This window comes from Eubalaena glacialis, chromosome 17 (assembly GCF_028564815.1).
Source record: "Eubalaena glacialis isolate mEubGla1 chromosome 17, mEubGla1.1.hap2.+ XY, whole genome shotgun sequence".
NCBI classification, from domain to species: Eukaryota; Metazoa; Chordata; class Mammalia; order Artiodactyla; family Balaenidae; genus Eubalaena; species Eubalaena glacialis.
Window position 1 is genome coordinate 63,538,894 of NC_083732.1, and position 25,619 is coordinate 63,564,512.

General features: G+C 33.9%; 1 protein-coding gene across 3 annotated transcripts in view; it reads right to left on the bottom strand.

Moving 5' to 3' along the window:
- CSMD3 (CUB and Sushi multiple domains 3) overlaps nt 1–25,619 on the bottom strand; it is a 1,197,799-nt gene that overhangs the window by 396,891 nt on the left and 775,289 nt on the right. For all 3 annotated transcript variants that reach the window (XM_061171997.1, XM_061171996.1, XM_061171995.1), the window contains 4 exons: nt 18,684–18,871; nt 15,561–15,749; nt 5,336–5,452; nt 634–849 (listed from right to left, as the gene is read on the bottom strand). In XM_061171997.1, coding sequence (XP_061027980.1) covers nt 634–849; nt 5,336–5,452; nt 15,561–15,749; nt 18,684–18,871 — 710 coding nt within the window. The remainder of the gene's footprint in view (nt 1–633; nt 850–5,335; nt 5,453–15,560; nt 15,750–18,683; nt 18,872–25,619) is intronic.

Consider the following 25,619-nt stretch of genomic DNA (forward strand, 5'->3'; position numbering starts at 1 on the left):
CACTATTCCATTTAACTAGAAAGTAGAACTAATAAGAATACATTTTTATTCACTTTGGTCTTACAGTTTTTTTCCTGGAATCCAAGTTATAATGTTGCCTACAGATGAGGTTATTCTAGAATAAAAGAATAACCATATTAACTTGTTTCTATTTCATCTAGTTGCAAATGAATAAATTAAGTTTGTCTTAATCTTGGCCTGTAAACTATGACTTTTTCTGAAACACAAAACTAGAATATCACTGGTTTAACTAACATTTCATTTATGGCCTAATTGAAACTTTAAATATATATATGAATTTCCATTTTAAGTTTTACTCCATTTTAACTGGCATTTTAGCAAGTTTTTCTCTGTTAGAATTCTGCAGGATGCAAGTTAAAGACATGTATTTATTGTATTTCTATTAAATTTTTTAGTGAATTGATTTATTTTTTGCTATTGTTTAAAGGTTCCCTTTAATATATTACTATAGACAATCTTCAAGGCATGTCAAAGTTTCATTAAAATTTGTTGGCAGATAATTTCTTTGTTTTCTTCTTTTTTTTTCTCTTTTTTTCTCTCTCTGTTTTGTCATACATAACAAAAGTCATGCTCATACTTTTAAAAATCTGATTTTTAAACTTGTTTTCTTACCAGAGAATGTAATATTGAATCCTTCATATGATATTGAAAAATCTGAAATGAAGCGCAACTGAGCCCTGAAATTTCCATAGAGACCAGCATTGATTGTTGAAGGAAGTTCTGAACCAGTCAGGCGTGCCAGTGGTTGGGTAAAACTACCATTCTCTGTGATCAGTAAGTAGTCATGATGGTCTTCCAAATGAAAGGTGTGAAAATTGAACTGCACACCTATTAAGGAAAAGAGGAAAATTAGACTTATAAACTATATCAGTAAAACACATAGAGTTACCAAACTAACAAAAATCAGGACTCTTCTTATAATTGATTTCTCTGAAAATGAAAGGCACTGCTATAAAATATTCTAAATGTATAGTATAATATCTTTCTTTTGTTTGGGTTTTTTTCTGTTTGTTTCCTTTAGCTTCTATATAATAAATCATGTCTTAGAAACTACTTGGAAATAAAATTTTAAAATTAATGCCTAAAAAGAAATCACACAAGTTTTCTAAAAATTTCAGAGAAAATTTATATCCTTTATTTAAAATAGAAGTGCTTTGGCAAAAGTAACCACTCACTCACCTTCTAATAGGATAGGCTAGTTTGACTACTTTTCTTTGTAGTTTATATAATGGATTCATAAAACGTATGCTCTTTTGGGACTGAGTTCTTTTACTCAACATTAAGAGTGTGAGATTCATCTCTACTTTTGTGTGTGGCTGTAAGTTATTTATTTTTAGTGATCCATTTCATTTTGTGAATAAAACACATTGATTTATCTGTTCAAAAGTTGATGGTCATTTAGATAGTTTGCATTTTAGCACCAAATGCAGATGGTGCTGCTATGAGCATTCAAGTATGACTTTTGAAGAACATATGTGTTTATTTCTGTTGGATAGATATCTAGGAGTAGAATTACTGGCTCTTGTGAAATAAATATACATGTATATGTATACATTTATATATTTCAGCTTTAATAGATACTACTTTACAAAGTGGCTCAGCCAATTTACATTTCCATCAACAAATCCAATTGCTCTGTATCTTCGCCAATACTTGAAAGTTTTTTATTTTTTCATTTGTTCTATCCTGGTGAGTATGGTATGCCATTGCACTGTGGTCTCATGCGAGTGTTTAATGACATTATCTCAAATGCATGTGAAAGGCTAACAATTACACGCACACACACACACCATACTGCATGTAAGATACCAAATGGAATAAAGGATGATACCACATTCATCTTTCTCTTGACGTGCTTAATGAATTTGCTTACTTGATCTAAAAGAATCACCAAAATCTTCAGTAAACAATCCAAAAGCCCAGAGTATGATAAAGTAACATTCTCTAACATTATTCATCAACTTTATAGTTCCAAATGCTGGAGAGTCTTGGAGTCCTCATTGTTTTTTTTTTAATTGAAGTATAGTTGATTTACAAAGTTATGTTAGTTTCAGGTATACAGCAAAGTGATTCAGTATATCTGATTATATATATTCTTTTTCACATATTTTTCCATTATAGATTATTACAAGATACTGAATATAGTTCCCTGTGCTATACAGTGAGTCCTTGTTGTTTTTTTTTTATATATAGTAGTGTGTATATATTAATCCCAAACTGGTAATTTACCTCTTGTTTGTTAAAAAAACAAAAAGTGACATAAAATGAGACCAAAACAAATACACCGAAAACGTAAGTAATGATAAGATGAGTTATTATTGCATAATGGGTCAGTGATTTCAATTTGGAAAAGATTTGAAATGTACAATGATACTATTTTAATTCTTTTTCAAAATGTAACACTTCTTTTTTTCTCTCTCTCTCCACAATGAGCCTTTTTTAGGAGGGGTCCAGAAATTGTCAGTCTTTCAAACGTTCTTCAGTGTAAATGTGGTAATTGACACTAGACAGATGTAAATGAGAATGAGGTGTCAATGTGGCAAGGAGAAGATGCTTTGCCCTCTAGATTAACTGATATCTAAGTTTACAAAATAATGAATGGAAATTCAGATTAAGTCAATTTGATTTCGATCAGAGGCTAAAACTAAGAAAAACTGGGCAGGTAATACAAGAACAGATGGAAAAAAAAGAATAAAAAATTCATTATGCATGTTTTTCTTAGAAAAATGTGGTTGTTCTGATATGCACTGAATTAATACTCGGGAAAATTAAAAATTCTGTTAGATAGTGGTGCTAATAAGCCCACTGTCAAGTATTACATACGTAGTATTTCTGAGACACACTTTCTCCATTTGAAAAATGGGGTTCTAATAGGGTTGTCTTGAAGTTTAAATGAGACAATATAGTGGATGACTTGGCACAGTGCTTTCACAGAGGAAGTACTCAGCAATCATTAGCTATTGTTATTGTTTAATCCTTCAACATGAAAGTAAATTGGTTTCGTGTCACTCTGTCCTAGTCAGCTACTTTATAAAAGTAAGCCTCTGTTTATTAGATTACAGTTTAAGCAATAAAATCTGTTTTCACTGCAGCAAAACAATTTAAGACCTTCTGCCGAAGGTCAATTAATCCAAATAAGAATATGATACTAAGAACCTACTATACTATAGGCATTATGGAATATAAAAAAATTAAAAGATTGTAAATAACTCATGGTCTATGTGAGGGAAAAAGATACATAAAATAAAAGTTCAAACATTATGCTAAGTGCTATAAAAGTGATTAATGTGAGTCAATATAGGAGCATAGAAATAGAGGTAGTTTGTCAAAGGTATCAGCAGAGGCTTCTGAAGGCAATGACCTTCAAAAGTGAACAGATGTTTGTGGAAGAGCAACCCTGGGATAGACATTTCAGGAAGAGGAAGTGGACAGGCAAAGGCATACAATCTTAATAGGGCAATGGGTGTTGAAGAATAGTGAGAAAAAATCAGTGGTTTCAACATCAGAGAACCTTCTCATAAAAGTGATAATTCAAGAAGCCTTATTAAGGCCATTTTTGTTACAGAAATATATGAAAAAACTTGGGCTTGACATCAAAATATCATGAATATCTAGGTTTTATTTAGTCATGACACCAACTATGACCTTGAGGGGGTGACATATTGACACATGTGTGTGTGTGCATGTGCACGTCTGTGTTTGCTGGGTGAGAGGTTAAATTATATTACCTTGACAATTTCTCCAAACTTTAAGAGATTATCCTTCACATAACTTTGGCTACACTTTGGAATAGTTGTACTTCCAAACAATTTTGTTGGCTCTTAAAAGAAAAGCATATAATCTGCATTTCTTGCCATGTAAATACAGATTTAATTAACACTTGCAATTTGTGAAGATGCAAAACCTTAAGTATTAATTAAACCTCTATTTACATAACAAGCAGTACGTAACCCTCCATTTTCTTGTATAATACAAGGAAGCTTATTTTAAACTCCATTAATCCACTACACACTGGAATAATAATAACACTGGATGCTTTGGTTAACTTCCAGCAAAGAGTCTTCCATTATGGAGAACAACAAAAACAACAGTTTACAAAGTCTTCTACCTCATTCCTGCTGTACAATACCAGAATACTCATTTTAACAGCATTTTTTTCTCAATTAGATTTAATTTCATTAAAATAACAATCCTTATATAATCTTCACTGTCAATAAAAGGATGTATAATTTTAATAAAGGCAAACTTCATTTGTATCTCAAATATTCTATCAGAACTGCAGATATATCTCACATAGTTGAACAGGAGTGTAAAAACACATTGTGTAAAAAACACAATGAATTCAAATTATTAAATAAAGCTTTAATTTTTAAAATTGTAATATCATCTTCTCATTGCTAGGATTTTGTGGGGGGGTTATTTTAGATCTTCTATAGTAAACTTAATAAGTACAATGTAATAGTAAAAACCAATAAGAATAATATAAGAACAGAGCTAAAACAAAAACTACTTCTCCAAAGCAGTTTTTATCATGAATAAATTAACTCTTTTTAAAAAGATTAGCATGTAGATTTTTTCAGGTAAATAATTTTCATCCATTTTCGTTTTGATATATTAAGAATGCCCATTTTCCCACTGTCAAGTTTTTGTCTTAACCACTTATATTGCTACTATACTATTTTGGTTGTATTGCATGAATGAACCATACTTAGTACTACAAGGAATTTCATTTATTTGTTCAAAGGACATTTATTAACATCTACCATATGCACAGTGCAATTTTATACTCTCATTCAATTATGTGAGATATAACTGCAGTTCTGACAGAAAATTTAAGACAGATATTTCTAGAATGGTTATAAATTTACACAGGAAATATAGTTATAATAAATAATCATAAACATTTTAAAAACGAGTGTATATAAACATGTACTGTTTGCTTTACAATTGGTTCAGCATTTCAGAGTATCTTCCTATTCCCCTTTGAACTTTTGAAATCAACCCACTGTGCCAGAGACAAAAGCCATCCTGTATGAGATTCTGTTGATATGAAAATTCCAAATAACATTAGTTTAATATATCAAAAGAAAATAAATATCTCATATTACCATTCTGACAAAAACATGAGTATAATACTATAGAAAAGTAAATATAATCCTCTGTTGCAGTTACTTAAATTGAATTTTGTGTTAGCATATTTTAGTACTGATCTGCTTTTGCTCATGCAAAATGACATTGTAAAGGACAATGAAATAAAAATAGATGCAATGAAAATTCAGAAGATAGCCCATTATCATTGTATGAGGCAAATTACCTTTTCCATGGGTTACATCAACAGTCCATGTACAATTCAGAGAATTTGGATAAAATTCTGGGTAACCAGGTGATAAGATTGTTCCACTAGGCCCTCTAACATCTCCTCCACATAATGCTGAAAATACAAAGAAATGCAGTCATCTGATCAGGCATAGTTAGAGAGGCAGAGGCTGAACAAATCTCTCTTAAAATAGAATGAGTCTGATTATTTTTGCTTAAGTTACTTCCTGGTAATAACAGCAATGTGTAAAGACCTCTTCCAATACTAGGAAATTATTTCGTCCTTTGCAGCAGCACTAGAGAAGAAAAAGATATGTAATAGTATCTGAGAATTAATACTGGCCCCAGGAGAATTTAGCTCAACTTTCCACATTTGCATTTGAAGTACATACTTATCTTACACATTTCTAATTATAAGCAACATTTGCATAAATTGGTCGTAAATTAAACATGAGTAATTAATTCTTTAGCAGTCCCTCTTTTACTAAGCTTTAAGAAAACAAATTGTTAATTATACAAAATTATTTATTTTAGATTCCTAAAGGGATATATGTCATTCTTCATAGAATTCTTTTTTAAAATAATTCTAAGTAAACTGAAATTTTGAAGTAAGTAAGTAAAGTAAAGTAAAGTAAAAGTAAAGTAAAGTAAAGTAAACTGAAATTTTGAAGGCTGCTTCTGCACTTGTACATTTCTCTGGGAAATATCATGAACAAAAAGGGATTTCTGAGAGGATATTGATTTTTAAGTAAATACTCCAAGATAATAAAAATAAATAAATGTTTATGAACTGAGGTCAAAGAAATTGAAATTTGATTCAATGTTAATTTACTTTAGAATAAATGACAGTTTACAATGCCTTCTACCATCAGTGGTTACGATATGCCAGATAATTTTACCACTATTAAAAATTAAAAGAAAAAAAAATTAAAGGAGACAAAGATATAGTCAGGTAAGAATGTACATTCTTGTGGAAGCAGAGAAAACTTTACTCCTTATTCTATTCCACTTGGAGATGTCTACTCTCTTGGACATGGGCAACATGGGTAAGGGCAGTAAGAACTGTGAATGCAACATACAGCCTTATCTGCTCTGATCCTTGCTCAACTTCCCTGGGACACCAGAAAAATGAGTTTTGGCTTTATTGTCTTCCATGATTTCTTCCAAGTAGCAACGCTGAGAAGGAAGAGTTGAGGCAATCTGGCTGCTATTCTACACTGACCTGACTAGAAATAGTAAGTCTGCAGTTCCTAGAAGTATTTAGGCAGGCTTAGATTTACATAAATATATACGCAATTAAAAATCACTCTTGGGGCTTCCCTGGTGGCGCAGTGGTTAAGAATTCACCTGCCAATGCAGGGGACACGGGTTCGAGCCCTGGTCCGGGAAGATCCCACATGCCGTGGAGCAACTAAGACCGTGCGCCGCAACTACTGAGCCTGCGCTCTAGAGCCCGCGAGCCACAACTACTGAGCCCACGTGCCACAACTACTGAAGCCCCTGCGCCTAGAGCCTGTGTTCTGCAACAAAAGAAGCCACCCAGTCAGAAGCCTGTGCACCACAACGAAGAGTAGCCCCCACTCACTGCAACTAGAGAAAGCCCACGCACAGCAACGAAGACCCAACACAGCCCAAAATAAATTAAAAAAACAAAAACAAAAACCAAAAAACAAAACACTCTTCCCTTTGCTACTTCTTTTACATCACCAAGGAATAAAAGAAGGTCTTGACTAGTACCTCACTTGGAGTTGTCTTATAGGCCACCTTCTTGAGACCAAAATAAGCCTATGCTTCCAATTTCATTTATTATTAAGACATTTACAATAATATTCATGGTCTGGAAGCCTAGGCTCCTGTTTAGAGCCTGCACAGACCTTTATTGGTGATTATTCTTACTGAAACTTTCAATTTTCGTTCAATTAAGAAAAAAAAAGCCTCATTGTGCTTTTGTGATCAAGTTAAGGGCTAGGTATATCATTTCCATTGTATCTTGCTGATAATGGTGGTGCTAAGTTGACCTTTTTTTAATTTTCCTTGTGATTCATTCTGCTTCTTGACAGAGAACTGTTTATTATTTAATTAGATTATTTTTACATACAATAATTTGTTCCTAATACACTATATTTCATTTTATTCTCCATTGTGAGAGTCCAACAAAAAAAACCTAACAATACAACATGCTATGAATTTGTTGAGTGAAATGTAATGAGTGAAAATGCTCTACTGGATTAAAACCTACAATCTCTATTTGAAAGGAGTATGTTTCATATAGCAAGAGTAAAAATCAGTGAACAGAAGCATTAAAATTAAGAGAGTTGAATTATTTAATTAAACACAAAAAATAACAAAAAAGAGAAATGTGAAGTTTTAGAAAGTACATCAGACATGTGCTCCTGTGCATGCATGTGTGTGTATTTGGTGTGTGTACCAGTTGTAGAGAGAAAGCTCTTCTATACATCAACATTCTTTCAAATAAAGCTACTTTTAAAATATCCTTCTTTCTGTACTTAGATAATTTCTTAGAAATTTGCTGTCTGCAAGCTGCACCTACCATATGTGTTGAAGGTGGGCGTTAAATGAACATTCTGCAGATAAATGAATAAAGTTCAGTAACCATAACACATTAAAATGTTTAGGAGAAATGGTCGGTAATCATATATTATTAATGAAAATTTATATTGTTACTTAGATTATAATCAGATGACAAAATATAGAGTGCATTTTTATGACACAGTAGAAGTTTCTGTTATTTGAGAATATTAGTATTGGATAAAGGCCTTGAAAGGAACTGACTCAACTGACAGAATTTCACAGTAAATAATGGGAAAGAATGTGATTAAGTCTCTTTCTCTTCTTTTTTATTTTTTTTTGAAAGATGAAACTGAAAATATGAAAATACTTGTACTTTACTTTGTATGTAATAAAACTTAGGATAAAATTGCAACTACTCACTCGTTTTTAGCAAAAACAAGACCACTCATATTGAACTTGCAATGTGACTGGTACTACTCTGAAGACTTTTATTTTTATTAACTCAATTAACCCCATAACAACCCTATGAGAAAAGTACTATAATTATTCAGTTTACAGATGAGAAAGCAGGCACAGAGAGAACTCAAGCAGTCTAGTTCCAGAGTCCATGACCTTAAATTGACTCAAATCAAGGGCTGATTTTTTTTTTCCACATTACAAGTTATTTTTTCTACAAAAAAATACTGTAGCGAACTATGATGTCCTTCACATGTTTGACTTTTTGGCATTCTACCTCAAATGATCAATCTATATAAACATTATTCAAAGGTATCATTCATTTACTCAGATTCATTTAATACTTTCATCTTCAAATCACTCTCTCTTTAAGCACCTCAAAGCTAAATGTGTCAATGTACTTGTCTATGTTCTTATCTTTAATTGATTTATATTTTATGGATTCTCATTTGTCAATGGCTTTGTGTGTGATTAAAACAATCTGCCATCATCAGCAGCAGCAGCATTTTCATCAACCTAATGAAATCCTTCATCTTTCTAAATGAGATCATTTTACATTGCAAACATTTAGAATAGTATTTGCTTTATATTATTGGCTTTTTGAACAATCACAAAACTTTAGCTACATGTGCATTAATGTAATGCACAGTGATAGATGCTAATGCAAGCGTGAGTTGTCTTAATTTCTTAACTGGTTAATTTACTACTTCATATTCTCTCAATCTGATGATGCTTGCTTCTCTAAAAAGGTCCCTTCCTGCTAATGCCAAGAAAGTGTAAGAGGAAATCAAAGAACCTATTAGAATCAATCATGAGAGGCCTAAATATTAAGATGAATAAAAAAAGAAGTTTTATAAATGAGATTTTTTTTTTCAGGTAGAAAATGGAACTCAAACACATTGTAAAATACATAGTGGTATAGAAACTATTAAGAAAAATTTTCCAAGAATAGTTTTTAAAGAAATGCTGAGAATTAAGTCAGTTCAACAGAACATATGACCATTCGTATAGTAAACTTCATTAGAATAAGAATATCGAAAAAGGATGCCATGGATCTCCTGTCTTATCCTTTATAACCCCTCTTCTGAAGGAATTCCAATTTATCCCAATAACCTTGTTAGCTGATGCCATATGTCTTTAGGGATACAAACACTTCTGTAACAGACACAATAGGTTTATATGTTCTTGTGAATGGAAGATAGACAAATTATATAACAAATGAATCCTTGAAACACTGCAGAGAATTTAGGGACCAACAAAATAAACATGAAAAAACAGTTACTTTATGTTAGAGCAAACAGCTGGCAAAGAAAAGCATCTAAAAGGACAAAGATCATAGCACAAAAAAGTCACAACAGTAGCCCAAAATATGAGCTGAGAGTAATTAGATATATTGTATATGTCTCTACCATAATCTTGGCTATTAGCTTTTTTTTTCTCCCTGATTTTTTCCACATATGGTCACTACCTGGTCGCATGATAAGAATCAGAGTTTTAAAATAGTGAAGTTTCCTCAAAAGCCAAGCCCTTGAATGTAATTGCCCAAACTCAGAAAATTACACCTTGTAGGGACTTCCCCGGCAGTCCAGTGGCTAAGACTCTGCCTTCCAATGCAGGAGGCGTGGGTTCAATCCCTGGTTGGGGAACTAAGATCCCACATGCCGTGGGGTACGGCCAAAAACTTAAAGAAAAAAAAAAAAAAAAATTACACCTTGCACTCAGTAGAGATACATACTTGGCAATTGCTAAGTTCTCTATAACTAGAACAGATTGTTTCTAGACCATTATCGATCAAACCACTTTGAGTATTGCAATGCAGCAAGGAAATAGCTACCTATTACAAATACCATTATGATTTTTTGTTTGTTTTTAACCTCAAATCTGTTCTTTTCTTATTTCTAGGTCTCCTTACTTTGAACTGTTTACCCTTATCTGAGACTATTACTTGAGTTCTATGCACCATGCAGACTTGAATTCTTGGATCTTAAATATCAATCCATGTACTCTTTTGCTATGTTAGTCTATGTACTCAAATCTTTCAATAATATGGAAGAAATAAGGGAAATGATAAAGTTTAAGTACATTCAGTTCAATTTTGGGTTCTGCCATTAATCACTTAGGTGACACAGATAATCATGTAATCTCTTTAGTTCTAAAGTTCCCCCCAAATAAGATGGCTATATTGTTTATCAAACAAAATGGGATAATTTGAGGGGAAAATTAGAGTGCCAAGAGAAAGAGTGAAAACAGGGCTTGTCTTAGGCAATTCAGGACATGTGGTCTACCTATCTATTTATCAAATAGGGTAGCTATCTTAATTAACAATGCCTAGTTCCTGAAGGGTAGAATCATACCTGGCATATGACCTCAACTTTACCTGTAGTACTCACAAAAACTTCATGTCCCCAGTACACAGAAAACTTCTCTTGGCGTGGCTTCTGATATATATGCTGCCCTTGACACTTGTTGGCCAAAGCAGAATGCTATTCTGGTTTTTTTCCTGTCTGACCTTCTCTAGAGCCATTCAAATCTCAGTTCTACGAAAAACACTGGAGAGATATTAAAGAGTGAGATCTAATCAAAGTGGCTAGTAAAACATGCTGTTTCGTTCTGTTTTAAATCTAACCTCTTATGTTTAGGAGATGTCTTTTAAAAATGTATGTTATAGGAAAAAGAACAACACATGGTTCTTGACCTCAAGAATATAATAAGGAAAACAAGAAAATGAGTATAACTACTATCTACTCCACTAGCTCAAGGAGAACACATAATGTTTGTGCATGCTCCACAATATTTCTTTAGTGCCTACACAATACAATTAACAAATATTGATTTAGTGAATCAACAGGTGGCAATAAGGTAGCAAAAAGTCCCATAACAAGTAGAGAACTACAGGGTCTAGGAAAAGTTGAGATTTTGCCCAGATGCTTTATCCAAGGAAAGCATAATCAAGTCACTGAGTTGTAAGGTACAACATTATAAACATAATGAGTGCTGCTGTATGTCATACATGGAAGTTGTTAAGAGAGTAACTCCTAAGAGCTCTCATCACAAGGAAAAACTTTGTTTCTATTTCTTTAACTTTGATCTGTATGTGATGGTGGATGTTCACTAAACTTATTGTGATAATCATTTCATGAGGTGTGTAAGTCAACTCATTACTGCTGTACATGTTAAACTTATACAGTGCTATATGTCAATTATATCTCAATAAAATTGGAAGAAAAACATATATAAAAAAGATTAAGTTGGAGATAAATTAACAAAAAAAAAAGATTGACTAGCAGTTTGGTAAAAACAGTGTTGGAAAGGGCTAGGACATTCTAGTGGAAAGGAAAAACACTGATGAAGGCAAAGGGCAGAAAATAAAAATGCAAAATCAAAATAAAGTAAGTCTTCCCAAAAGGCTGGAAAGAATAGTCTGCTCATTCTTTCACTAAACTCAGATTTATTGAGCATCAACTGTGTGACAGGAACTGAACTATTCTTGGCACTGAGGACATAACAGTGAACAAAGTCCCTGCCATATAGAACTTACATTTTGAAAACAAAAACAAAAAAAAAGCAGACAACAAATACATAATGTTAGAGAGTGGTAAATACTATGATGGAAAATATAAATGGCATGACAGGGATTACTCTTTTATGGGGAGTTGTCAGTGATATGACTTTTAAGTGGAGACTGAGTGAATTTAGGAAGAAGGACATGTGACTATATGAATCCTATTTCAGGAAGAAGGAAAAAATGAGAGGGGGGTTGGAAGGATGGAATGGGAGGAGTGAGGGAAGGGTTCTCAACATTTGAAAAAAGCCAGAGACCTGTGTAGCTGGAGTGCAGTGGCATGAATGAGGGAGAAACTTGTGAGAGATGAGGCATGGGAGGCAGTCAGGGCCCAGATTACTTGGGGGCAGTTAGGTCATGCAAAAGCTTTTGGATTTTGTTCTTCTTGGGATGCTAAGTGCTAGAAGATTCTGGGCAGGGGAGTGCCCTGATCTGCCTTAACTTATAAAATAATTACTCTGGTTGCTTTCTGAAGAGTAGACCTAAGAGATCAAAGGGAAAGTAAAGAGACCCCTCAAGAAATGCACGGTGAAAGATAAGGTATCAAATTTACTAAATAACGTAGAATCTAACTGAATCATTTCTCACTTGAGGTTCAAGATTCAAGGTTTCAATAATGAAACAAGATAAATTTAGTAAGATCATTTTTTTACTCAGAAACCTAAGTATACAAAAATAGAATTGAATTAAAAGTATTTGTCCATATAACATGTTAGATTAAAAAAAAAAAGAGTCCTATTTTTCAGTCACATATTCCAAGGAGTACAGAATATCCATAAACTATTTAAACAGCTATATGTATTTTTTATACAAACTTCTTAAACAAGTGGCATCACTGAGGAAAGAATAACAAATCTATAATTGTACTCTTCATTTTAAAGAATCTTAGTACTTTACTATTGCAGAGAATGTGGGCAGGAGGCAGTGTAATAGTAGACTTGTGCACAGGGTCTGGATCAAGGCTGCCTGAGTTTCAATCCTGATTCTGCCATTAACTAGTGGGATGACACAGGGCAACGTACTCAATCTCTGTTTGCCTTAATTTTCTCATCTGTTAAGTGGTGATCATAATGGTACTTACCTCATAGAGTTATTTTGATAAAACAAGTTAATATACCTAAAGCACCTATAGCAGTACCAGCACATGGTAAACCCTCATTAAATGTTAGCTATTATTATTATTATCACCACCAACCCTCACTGACTAGTGTGCTTTGTGAATCAATTAACTATGGGCTATGAGGAAACTATAAGAGCTGATGTGTATAAAAGTAAGGCATGCTGTACCTTGAGTATCCAGGCAATCTAGGCCAATGGAGGTTATACTCTTGGATCTGGAAAATCAATTCTGTTTATTCACTTCTCCTCCTTTTAACCCCAGGAAGTTTAGATTAGCTGCCTCTGGGGAAAAAGTTTAAACTGAAGGAAAGCCCTAATCAAATCAGTGTACTAGTTATAAGTAGTTGAGTTCAGTTAATTTTAGAGGCTTTATACAAACCTCAGACATTCAAAAAATGAATATAATTTAGCCCTTGTCCAGTTATGCTCAGAATGAAATGGGGATACAAAAGAGGAGGACACATGGTTAAGAATTATGAATTTCATGATTAATAATTTGGACTTTCATTCCTAGGAAACAGAGAGCCATTAAGCATTTTTTGACATGGGATAGAGCATGAAACACCCTTAGTGTGAAGAAAGGAGGTTAGATTGAAGTAGTTGGATATTGAATTTAAGGTTGATTGCAGTTGCATTGACAAGAGATGATGAGGGCCTATGTTGCTCCCAGGAAAACTAGATACACTCACTTTTATTATTAATAATATTTAAGCATGCTGGTATACTTGGACATTATTTTTATTCTCCTGCTTCTTCTGATAACATTGCCACCACACCTTTTTACTTCGGTGAATTTACTCATGCCAATCATGTGGCTTCACCAGGACCTGACAAACATAGTACCTTTACAACACAATCATTTGTCTCCAACCACAAGGATGCATGGACATATGACCTGGAGAAAGCCAATCATAAAGTGCGCTTCTCCTTTTCTACAGTTACGAGTATAATTATGGACTGATCAGAGACCTTTGCTGGGATTTTTCTAATTAGAACAACAAGGAAGAACTCTCATTCTCCTCTGATCCTGGAAATATGAGGTTACATGTTTCCATCTTCATGAGAGTGTATTCTCCACCTCCAATTTCCCGTATGGAAAAAGCCTGGCTGCAGTTAAAGAGAATGATGCCAATAGAGAGAGAAAATCCAAAATGGAAATGGAGATATCCTTGAAAATGTTTGAATTCATGATTATAATTAGCAATGAGAAGTATGCCACCCATACCTTTTCTAAGTTTGAAACTTTGAACAACAAATTCTGCCTTCATTTTTTAAAATCAGTTAGAGTTGGGTTTCTGTCACTTAAAACCACAAGAACGCTGACTATTACAAATGGTATTGTACCAAATACAGGGAAGAAGTGCTGATGATTCTTTTAAATCTCATTATAAAAACAAATTGACCGGGCTTCCCTGGTGGTGCAGTGGTTAAGAATCCACCTGCCAATGCAGGTGACATGGGTTCGAACCCTGGTCCGGGAAGATCCTACATGCCTCAGAGCAACTAAGCCCGTGCGCCACAACTACTGAGCCTGCGCTCTAGAGCCCGCGAGCCACAACTACTGAGCCTATGTGCCACAACTACTGAAGCCCGCACTTAGAGCCCATGCTCTGCAACAAGAGAAGCCACCACGATGAGAAGCCTGTGCACCTCAATGAAGAGTAGCCGCTGCTCACCGCAACTAGAGAAAGCCCACGTGCAGCAACGAAGACCCAACGCAGCCAAAAATAAATGAATTAAATAAATAAATTAAAAAAACAAAGAAGCAAAAAAACAAATTGACCTAAAGCTGTTACAGAAAAATGATGGCACTGACAGTATTTGAAAATTTAATTATGAAATGACAAACGTAATCTTCCACTTGGCAAAAGAATAAGAATATAAGTTAGGAATAGTGTTATAAATAAAAATTAAAGCCCAGAACTAAATAATGAATAGATTTACATTGTGTGTGTTTTTATAAAGCAAGTGTGCAAGCACTTCCCAATCAAAGGAAAGCAGCTTCTTTCACTGTATTTTCATATGTGTTTTCTGAAAAATGAAGGATTGCTGACTTAGTCTCCACAGAAACAAAGAAGAGGTAAGGACACTGGTATAATATTTTCTATAGCCAGGAACTTGCCACCACAGGGCACTCTGGTACATTGCCACAGTGCTGCGTAGCTAGGTAAAATTTGGACTAGTACATGTTGCCTTTCAGGTAGGAGGTAAATGTTCTATCTCTTCATTGCATTCATCTGACACCAATATGACACTTTCAATGTTATTTTTTCAAGGACCCGAAGCACACAATGGGCACCTAAAATGGTTACCTCAACACATTTTAAAAATACATATAGCATCCTTAGGCATGGGGTAAGTTTGGCTGATTATCAATATTCATTCTTTTGTTTCTTTATTAATGGTTTGATAACATAAAACTGGCAGACTTCAAGATATTCTTTTAAACATATGAAATATTTATATTTATGTTCAGCCTCACATTTTACAAGATTATGTTGATTTCTTTTTGGTTTATAAATCAGTTTATTTTGCATATTGAATGAATTCTTACCATCACATGTTGGAAGTGGATGACTCCACCAGTGGTTTTTCTCACATAGAAGGGGCTCTTCATGGCTCAGCCTGTATCCTGGGTCACAACTAAATGAAACAGTAGATCCGATGGAGAAATCATGACCATAGCGACGACCATGTACAGGTATGCCAGGGTCCAAGCAAGAATAGGTGTTCACTGTAACACCTGGAAAACAAAGGGAATATGAAAAAGAGTAAGCTTGATGAGAGTTAAATCGCTGAAATTGATTCTCATTCCTTCAAACAATTGTGAGTGGTAATTTTTACAAATAAATTAATGTGCCCATAGCTTTATTTTAAAAACTAGCAGTTTATTTAACAAATTTTTTGACATTTCCTACCCAAAAGGACCAAAAAATCAGGCCATTAGTTATATAAAAACTTGATGAAAATGTACAATTATCTATCAAACTTTGTATTATAAATTATATACTTATACACACATGTACATTAATAATCATAGCAATAATTAATGTTTGAAATTATATTCCAGGTTCAACTCTAAAATGTTTGCAAAATTTGCTTCATTTGGTCATTAAAATAATCCTATGAAATTAGTTTTATCATTAAAACTCCATTTGATTGCTTTAGGAGGCTCTAAATATGTCTTCAGAGATTGGTATCTGTGTCTATGGATTTGTTCTGCATCCATTTATCACTGTCTTGTTTTATGTAATATTTAGATATCCAAGAAACATGATTATGTCTGTATTTCAAGAAATACAACATAATAAACCCCCTTGGGGTTGGGGGACTGTACTAAAACAAAAAAAGGAAAGTCTATTCTGTGTTATTTTTATTATTTTAATGTGTTTTATAAACAATAAATAATCTTATCTTATTGGTACAGTTTTTGTAATCTTCCTGTTTTGAGAGGAAGACATAAGGGGTAAAAGTGCCCAAGACAGGGAATAAAATAAAATTCTAGAGTGCAATCACTGGTAGCACTGCAAGAAATCCTTCCCATAAAATTTTGGTTCAACTGGAGAAATCGAGTTTTCTCTTCTAATGGATTCTGTTAAAATAAAAATAGAAATTCACCAAACAACAAATATATTTTTAATGTTTTAAGTAGTATAATAATTAAAGTTTTACTCTGCTGATTTTGAGGCATGTGAATGGTTCATTTAAAGAAGATAGTTTGGTTCCCTTCAACTTGAGAAACTTATTAAGAAAGTGTCAACAGAAAAAGTGTTTTATTTGTTTTCTTGGTAAGAAAGGGTTTGAGATGTTACTAAGTAAACCAGAAGACTAATTGGAATAAAAATGAAAGAAAATGATCTTTTGTAAACAAATTTAAATTGAAAATCACTGCCTCCTGGCCAGATTTGACCAAATCAACGTCAGTTGCGCCTTTCATCAACCTCAGCATTTCTTAGCCTCCACTCTGCCATTTAGGCACTGGCCCTCAATAATAACTTGGACTATTTCACCACGGGCCTATAAGTGACAAACTTGCTGTCTGTAATAAAGACTCTGCCTTAACTAAACTTGTTAGGCTCCTCCAAGTCCTTCTTATGATTAGGTCTTGGGCTCTGTCCTTGGCCCACTTAGTTCAGTTTTAGCAAGAATCTGAACTAAATCTGTTGGGTCAGTTTATTGAAAATCCCCACACTTTTAATAACACTTTGCATGATGGTTTAACTTAATCCTTAAAATAATCCTGTGTCTGAGAACATGATTACGACCACATACCTTGGTTGAAGTGGGACTGAATGTGATATATCGGGCATAGGATAGAACAATGGACAAAACGAAAAAGGTGTCTGCCCATTCTAGCATATTGATACAAATTAATTGCTAGTGAAAATTAATTTTGAAATGGATTTTTAAAAATGACTACTCTGACTAATCTTTAATAAATGTTAAAGATCTCAGTTAAAGTCCTTTAAATTTGTTTGAATTCCCAAGTATGTGTTAATCCTCTCATTGCATTTTACAATAATGTTTAGGAAATATACTTCCACACCACAAAGCTCTAAATAAAGGGAAGTTAATATAATTAAATAATATTGTGGATAAGGTTAAAAAGAAAATAGCTATAAATATATATTAACGATTTTAAAACCCCATGCGCCCAACCAGATTTACTGAAGAGAGACACCCTACATGGAATATAAAGTTACAAATTTTAAATGCTGAAATTTTTTCCTGAGGGGGAAGGGGGCATAGGAGACTTGAATATAAAAAGAAGTGATATAATATCTATCTGAAACTGATATAAAGATATCTTGCAGTAATCTTAAATGTACTGTTAGATACATTCACCAAAACTGTTTTTCATGAAAAGATATATGGCAATGTATTTTTAGATGAAAATGTGTGCATATGTGAGTTTATATATATGTATGCAACCATGCATCGTATACAATACAACCACATTTGTTTAAATATGTCAGATGTTTATAAACAAAACAGAGACTCGTTTCTATGCATATACCAGCATCAATTTAAAAAAAAAAATCAGACATATTTTAGACTTTTTAAACAAAACTAAAGTATTTTAAGTGAAATTATTCTAAACTGATTCCAACACTGTGAATTAGAGCCTGTTTTAATATATAGCCTTTGGCTAGTTATGTTAGCCATAGCTGCATATATATGAGTATATATTTTACTTTTCACTGTTAATATAATTTTCAATACTTCATACAAAATAATAAAATTGAATATTTTTAATGGAAATGTATGCAATGAGTATGAATAAAATATAAAAGTATGATTGAATTTATGAAGTAAATGCTAAAAGAATTTGTCAATGTTCATATACATCTTAGACTGCCATTTACTGCCTATTGTTGGCTTTTCAGCACAAATAACTATTATGTGAACTCATTTTTTAAGATTTTTTATTTGCTATTTCTGACATTTCCTTAGTATTTCCCTTCATAATGATATTACATAGATATTGTTGGAAAAAATCTAGTACAGAATTTACTAAAACACACACCTTGTAACCTATTAGCATTCTCATAGGTCAAGGAAAGCTTTGATTTTCTTTTCTTTAATAAATCTCCTAGTTCTCTTAATGATACAATGGTAATACCAAAAGTATGGAAAACAGAATAAGGAGATCAAAAAACATGTTGGCATTACTTACTTTCATAATGAATCTTGAAACCATTATTAGAACGGCTATTGTCTGTTGTAAATAGAAGGTATATAAAATTACTGCTACTAAATAGAAACTGGGGCACCTGTGTGCCATTGTAAGATCCAAGCAAGGGTGACAGAAGATTTGGCCCATCATGAACTTCCAGAACATCATAATTCAGTTCAGTCTGAAATCTAAGGTTAAGAGACATATGTGAAAATATATTTATTAGAATAACACTGTATAGGAAAATAACACTTTAGATTGCTATTTAACTTATTATTTATAATTTTTACCAGCTTTATATACAATTTTCTTAAGTTTTTCTAATATCTTATATATCATTTAAGGCCCCACCATTTAAGAATACCAAAGTTATAAGCTCTTATTCCTATGGACAATTTTCATTTAAAAAGTATGAGTACATACTTGTTGTTCGCAAGTAAGATTTCTTTCAAATGTTACAGATTATCTTCAGTTAAATAAATGGCCTTTTCATTAACCAAGCATGTTTTTGGAGTCATCTTTCTTTTGCTTTCCTCATTTCTATGGAAAACTATGTGATTACTATATTTATCTTCAATCAGATCATCAGAATTTCATCTTAACAGTATACTTCAAATCTGACCTCTGCTTCATATAGTTGTTTTATTTTGATTTTTGATAAATCTCTTTTGGCCATTAAATATTTTATACAAATTTTATTTAGATTTTTGGCTGTTGTTGCTGCTATTGTTTTCAATTTTTTTAAAAGATACAATTATTTTATAAACTGTATTCAACTCAGAGCTACTTTCAACATGTATAACATATTCATAATAAAATAAAATTTTATATTCCTTCCTTGCACTTCAAGAGTATATACCACAGTCTGAATCTGGATCAGAAATCTTAGTTGTGGAAAAAAAACTACGTGGAATCATGAACAGTTGAGCATCTTACTCACTTCCCATAATGAAACTGCAGCCCAGGACATTCTTTTCCTGCCTTCACCAAGGTTTTCCTATACATATTTCAGCTTTCAGCTTCAATTGGTCCACAGGAAGCCCTTCCCTGACCTCACAATTTAGGTTAGTTTTACTATAGTGCCACAATTTATTGTGCCTTTTGTGACACTAATCACAGTTGTTTGCTTGTTTGACGGCTGTCTCCTTTAAGAGTCTATAAGCTCCATGAGTTCAGACAGTTTCTGTTTTTGTTGATGTTTTGCATATAGCAGACACTCAGTAAATATTTATTGGATAATGAAAGAATGAATGCATGTATTTTAAAGAAAACAATACTAGCTACTTTCCTTACGGAAGTAAATAAAGACTCTTGGACTGAATTTTCACTGGTTTTCTTACCAGTGCCTTAATCTGGGTTCTTGCTTTGCCCTTCTGTGATATTACTTGAATCTGTGATTTCCCTCATTGTTCTGCCACATGATCTTAAGAGCATTTTGGTTGTTGTGTGTGTGCCTTACTTTATGAGCTTCTGATTTCTCTCATCCTCACTCTTGCATGTCTTTGGACTGACTTGCCCACTTAGTTTCTTTTCTCTAGGGCTGTTATCAACTTTATCAAAAAAGCATTCAATATACTTGGATACTTCAGTACTAACCATTCATTTTCACCTTTTAGAATATATCTTCCAACACATTTTTTGGCAACTAGTTATATTCAGTACACTTTTAAAAATAATTATCAGTTGAAATGTCTACCAATTTTCAGATAATCACTTTATCATACCTACCAGTCTTTTCCAGTATTACAAGATTAAACTAAATTATTCCTCAAAAAAAACAAAACTAAAACAAATAAAACTCAAAACCTGGTTAAAACAAATTGAAAGAAACATTTAAAAATTAGAAACTTTATTTCATTATAAAATCTCCGATATGATTATAAACATGGCACATAAGTAGTCAAAATAAAGTGTATAATTTAATGCTATTTAAGAAAGACAAATGAAATATTTTTAGATTTGTACCACTGTTACATCCTATTAAGCAAGACTTAGTAAAATGAATGGATTTCATAAGTTTATCTTACTTTTTATTTTGCAACCTGGAATATATTGTATTTGTCTAAAAATAACTTTTCCAATAATGTGATTTAGAGTAGTAAATGTATAGGAATACACTGTGTCCTTTAAATAAATGATCAGGCAATTATGCATTGTGAATCCATTATTTGATTGTTTGGTAGTCAGTCTATTGTAGTATATATATATATATTTTTTTTTTTTTTTTTAGGAGTTTTTTTTTTATACAGCAGGTTCCTATTAGTCATCCATTTTATACACATCAGTGTATACATGTCAATCCCAATCGCCCAATTCATCACACCACCACCCCCACCCCCCGCCGCTTCCCCCCTTGGTGTCCATACGTTTGTTCTCTACATCTGTGTCTCTATTTCTGCCCTGCAAACCGGTTCATCTGTACCATTTTCCTAGGTTCCACATATATGCGCTAATATGCGATATTTGTTTTTCTCTTTCCGACTTACTTCACTCTGTATGACAGTCTCCAGATTCATACACGTCTCTACAAATGACACAACTTCGTTCCTTTTTATGGTTGAGTAATATTCCATTGTATATATGTACCACTACTTCTTTATCCATTGGTCTGTCGATGGGCATTTAGGTTGATTCCATGATCTGGCTATTGTAAATAGCGAAGCAATGAACATTGGGGTGCATGTGTCTTTTTGAATTACGGTTTTCTCTGGGTATATGCCTAGGAGTGGGATGGCTGGGTCATATGGTAATTCTATTTTTAGTTTTTTAAGGAACCTCCATACTGTTCTCCATAGTGGCTGTATCAATTTACATTCCCACCAACAGTGCAAGAGGGTTCCCTTTTCTCACACCCTCTCCAGCATTTGTTGTTTGTAGATTTTCTGATGATGCCCATTCTAACTGGTGTGAGGTGATACCTCATTGTAGTATTGATTTGCATTTCTCTAATAACTAGTGATGTTGAGCAGCTTTTCATGTGCTTCTTGGCCATCTGTATGTCTTCTTTGGAGAAATGTCTATTTAGGTCTTCTGCCCATTTTTTGGAAGAGTTGGAGAAGGATGGGTGTTAGCTCTTCTCTAAATGTTTGATAGAATTCACCTGTGAAGCCATCTGGTCTTGGACTTTTGTTTGTTGGAAGATTTTTAATAACAGTTTCAATTTCATTACTTGTGATTGGTTTGTTCATATTTTCTATTTCTTCCTGGTTCAGTCTTGGAAGGTTATACCTTTCTAAGAATTTGTCCATTTCTTCCAGGTTGTCCATTTTATTGGCACAGAGTTGCTTGTAGTAATCTCTTATAATCTTTTGTATTTCTGCAGTGTCAGTTGTGATTTCTCCTTTCTCATTTCTAATTTTATTGATTTGAGTCCTCTCCCTCTTTTTCTTGATGAGTCTGGCTAATGGTTTATCAATTTTGTTTATCTTCTCAAAGAACCAGCTTTTAGTTTTATTGATCTTTGCTATTGTTTTCTTTGTTTCTATTTCATTTATTTCTGCTCTGATCTTTATGATTTCTTTCCTTCTGCTAACCTTGGGTTTTGTTTGTTCTTCTTTCTCTAGTTCCTTTAGGTGTAAGGTTAGATTGTTTATTTGAGATTTTTCTTGTTTCTTGAGGTAGGCTTGTATAGCTATAAACTTCCCTCTTAGAACTGCTTTTGCTGCATCCCATAGGTTTTGGATTGTTGTGTTTTCATTGTCATTTCTTTCTAGGTATTTTTTGATTTCCTCTTTGATTTCTTCAATGATCTCTTGGTTATTTAGTAACGTATTGTTTAGCCTCCATGTGTTTGTGGTTTTTACATTTTTTTCCCTGTAATTGATTTTTAATCTCATAGCATTGTGGTCAGAAAAGATGCTTGATATGATTTCAATTTTCTTAAATTTACTGAGGCTTGATTTGTGACCCAAGATGTGATCTATCTTGGAGAATGTTCCGTGCGTACTTGAGAAGAAAGTGTAATCTGCTGTTATTGGATGGAATGTCTTATAAATATCAATTAAATCTGCCTGGTCTATTGCATCATTTAAAGCTTCTGCTTCCTTATTTATTTTCATTTTGGATAACCTGTCCATTGGTGTAAGTGAGGTGTTAATGCCCCCCACTATTTTTGTGTTACTGTCAATTTTCTCTTTTATAGCTGTTAGCAGTTGCCTTATGTAATGAGGTGCTCCTATGTTGGGTGCATATATATTTATAATTGTTATATCTGCTTCTTGGTGTGATCCCTTGATCATTATGTAATGTCCTTTCTTGTCTCTTGTAACATCTTTATTTTAAGGTCTATTTTATCAGATATGAGTATTGCCACTCCAGCTTTCTTTTGATTTCCATTTGCATGGAATATCTTTTTCTATCCCCTCACTTTTAGTCTGTGTCCCTAGGTCTGAAGTGGGTCTCTTGTAGACAGCATATATATATGGGTCCTGTTTTTGTATCCATTCAGCAAGCCTGTGTCTTTTGGTTGGAGCATTTAATCCATTCACGTTTAAGGTAATTATCGATATGTATGTTCCTATGACCATTTTCTTAATTGTTTTGGGTTTGTTTTTGTAGGTCCTTTTCTTCTCCTGTGTTTCCCACTTAGAGAAGTTCCTTTAGCATTTGTTGTAGAGCTGGTTTGCTGGTGCTCAATTCTCTTATCGTTTGCTTCTCTGTAAAGCTTTTAGTTTCTCCATCGAATCTGAATGAGATCCTTGCCGGGTAGAGTAATCTTGGTTGTAGGTTCTTCCCTTTCATTACTTTAAGTATATCATGCCACTCCCTTCTTGCTTGTAGAGCTTCTGCTGAGAAATCAGCTGTTAATCTTATGGGAGTTTCCTTGTGTGTCATTTTTCGTTTTTCCCTTGCTGCTTTCAATAATTTTTTTTTGTCTTTAACTTTTACCAATTTGATTACTATGTGTCTCAGCGTGTTTCTCCTTGGGTTTATCCTGTATGGGACTCTCTGTGCTTCTTGGATTGGGTGGCTATTTCCTTACCCATGTTAGGGAAGTTTTCGACTATAATCTCTTCAAATATTTTCTTGGGTCCTTTCTCTCTCTCTTCTTCATCTGGGACCCCTATAATGTGAATGTTGTTGTGTTTAATGTTGTCCCAGAGGTCTCTTAGGCTGTCTTCATTTCTTTTCATTCTTTTGTCTTTATTCTGTTCTGCAGCAGTGAATTCCACCTTTCTGTTTTCCAGGTCACTTATCCGTTCTTCTGCCTCAGTTATTCTGCTATTGATTCTTTCTCGTATATTTTTCATTTCAGTTATTGTGTTGTTCATCTCTGTTTGTTTGTTCTTTAATTCTTCTAGATCTTTGTTAAACATTTCTTGCATCTTCTCAATGTTTGCCTCCATTCTTTTTCCAAGGTCCTGGATCATCTTCACTATCATTATTCTGAATTCTTTTTCTGGAAGGTTGCCTATCTCCACTTCATTTAGTTGTTTTTCTGGGGTTTTATCTTGTTTCTTCATCTGGTATGTAGCCCTCTGCCTTTTCATATTGTCTATCTTTCTGTGAATGTGGGTTTTGTTCCACAGGCTGCAGGATTCTAGTTCTTCTTGCTTCTGCTGTCTGCCCTCTGGTGGATGAGGCTATCTAAGAGGCTTGTGCCAGTTTCCCGATGGGAGGGACTGGTGGTGGGTAGAGCTGGTTTTTGCTTTGGTGGGCAGAGCTCAGTAAAACTTTAATCCACTTGTCTGCTGATGGGTGGGGCTGGGTTCCCTCCCTGTTGGTTGTTTGGCCTGAGGTGATCCAACACTGGATCTTAACCTGGCTCTTTGTTGGGGCTAATGGAAGACTCTGGGAGGGCTCACGCCAAGCAGTACTTCCCAGAACTTCTGCTGCCAGTGTCCTTGTCATCATGGTGACACACAGCCACCCCCCACCTCTGCAGGAGACCTTCCAACACTAGCAGGTAGGTCTGGTTCCGTCTCCCCTGGGGTCACTGCTCCTTCCCCTGGGTCCTGATGAGCACACTACTTTGTGTGTACCCTCCAAGAGTGGAGTCTCTATTTCCCCCTGTCCTGTCGAAGTCCTGCAATCAAATCCCACTAGCCTTCAAAGTCTGATACTGTAGGAATTCCTCCTCCCGTTGCCAGATCCCCAGATTGGGAAGCCTGACGTGGGGCTCAGAACTTTCACTCCAGTGGATGGACTTCTGTGGTATAATTGTTCTCCAGTTTGTGAGTCACCTACCCAGCAGTTATGGGATTTGATTTTATTGTGATTGTGCCCCTCCTACCGTCTCATTGTGGCTTCTCCTTTGTTTGGATGTGGGGTATCTTTTTTGGTGAGTTCCAGTGTCTTCCTGTCGATGATTGTTCAGCAGTTAGTTGTGATTCTGGTGTTCTTGTAAGAGGGAGTGAGAGCACGTCCTTCTTCTCCGCCATCTTGAACCAATCTCCCCCTACTGTAGTATTGAAATTGGTGCTTCACTTTGATAGTTAGTCAGTTGATAACAACCAAATTAAAGTGCACAGAAGAGTCAGGGATTACTTTGAACTGAAACATAAAGAGACTTAATTCTTAACAGAATAGCAACATTAAATGGTGATACACAGAACATTGTTCAGTAGGAGTGAATCTTTAAAAAGAAAATCATCACAGATTTGCCTCAAGGAACAATAAAAATACATTATAATAACAGGGGAAATGGAATAGAGTTACACAATAATTTGAATCTCTTTCATTTTGTATTTTAAGATAGTTGTATAAATTTCTCATGAATTGCCTCAATCTAGTGTTCATTTGTTTATGACATTATTGTTTATCATAAACGAATGTTATGGAGCCACTAGATGATATTAAAAATGAAATTGAATCTAATCTTACTCAATTTTTGGTGTCTTTTAAAATGTTCTTTGTGTAATCCAAAACCATTCTGACCAAACTGAAATAGTTCTCATTTTAAAAGTTGCACTCAGGAAGACTGATACTGATAGCTTG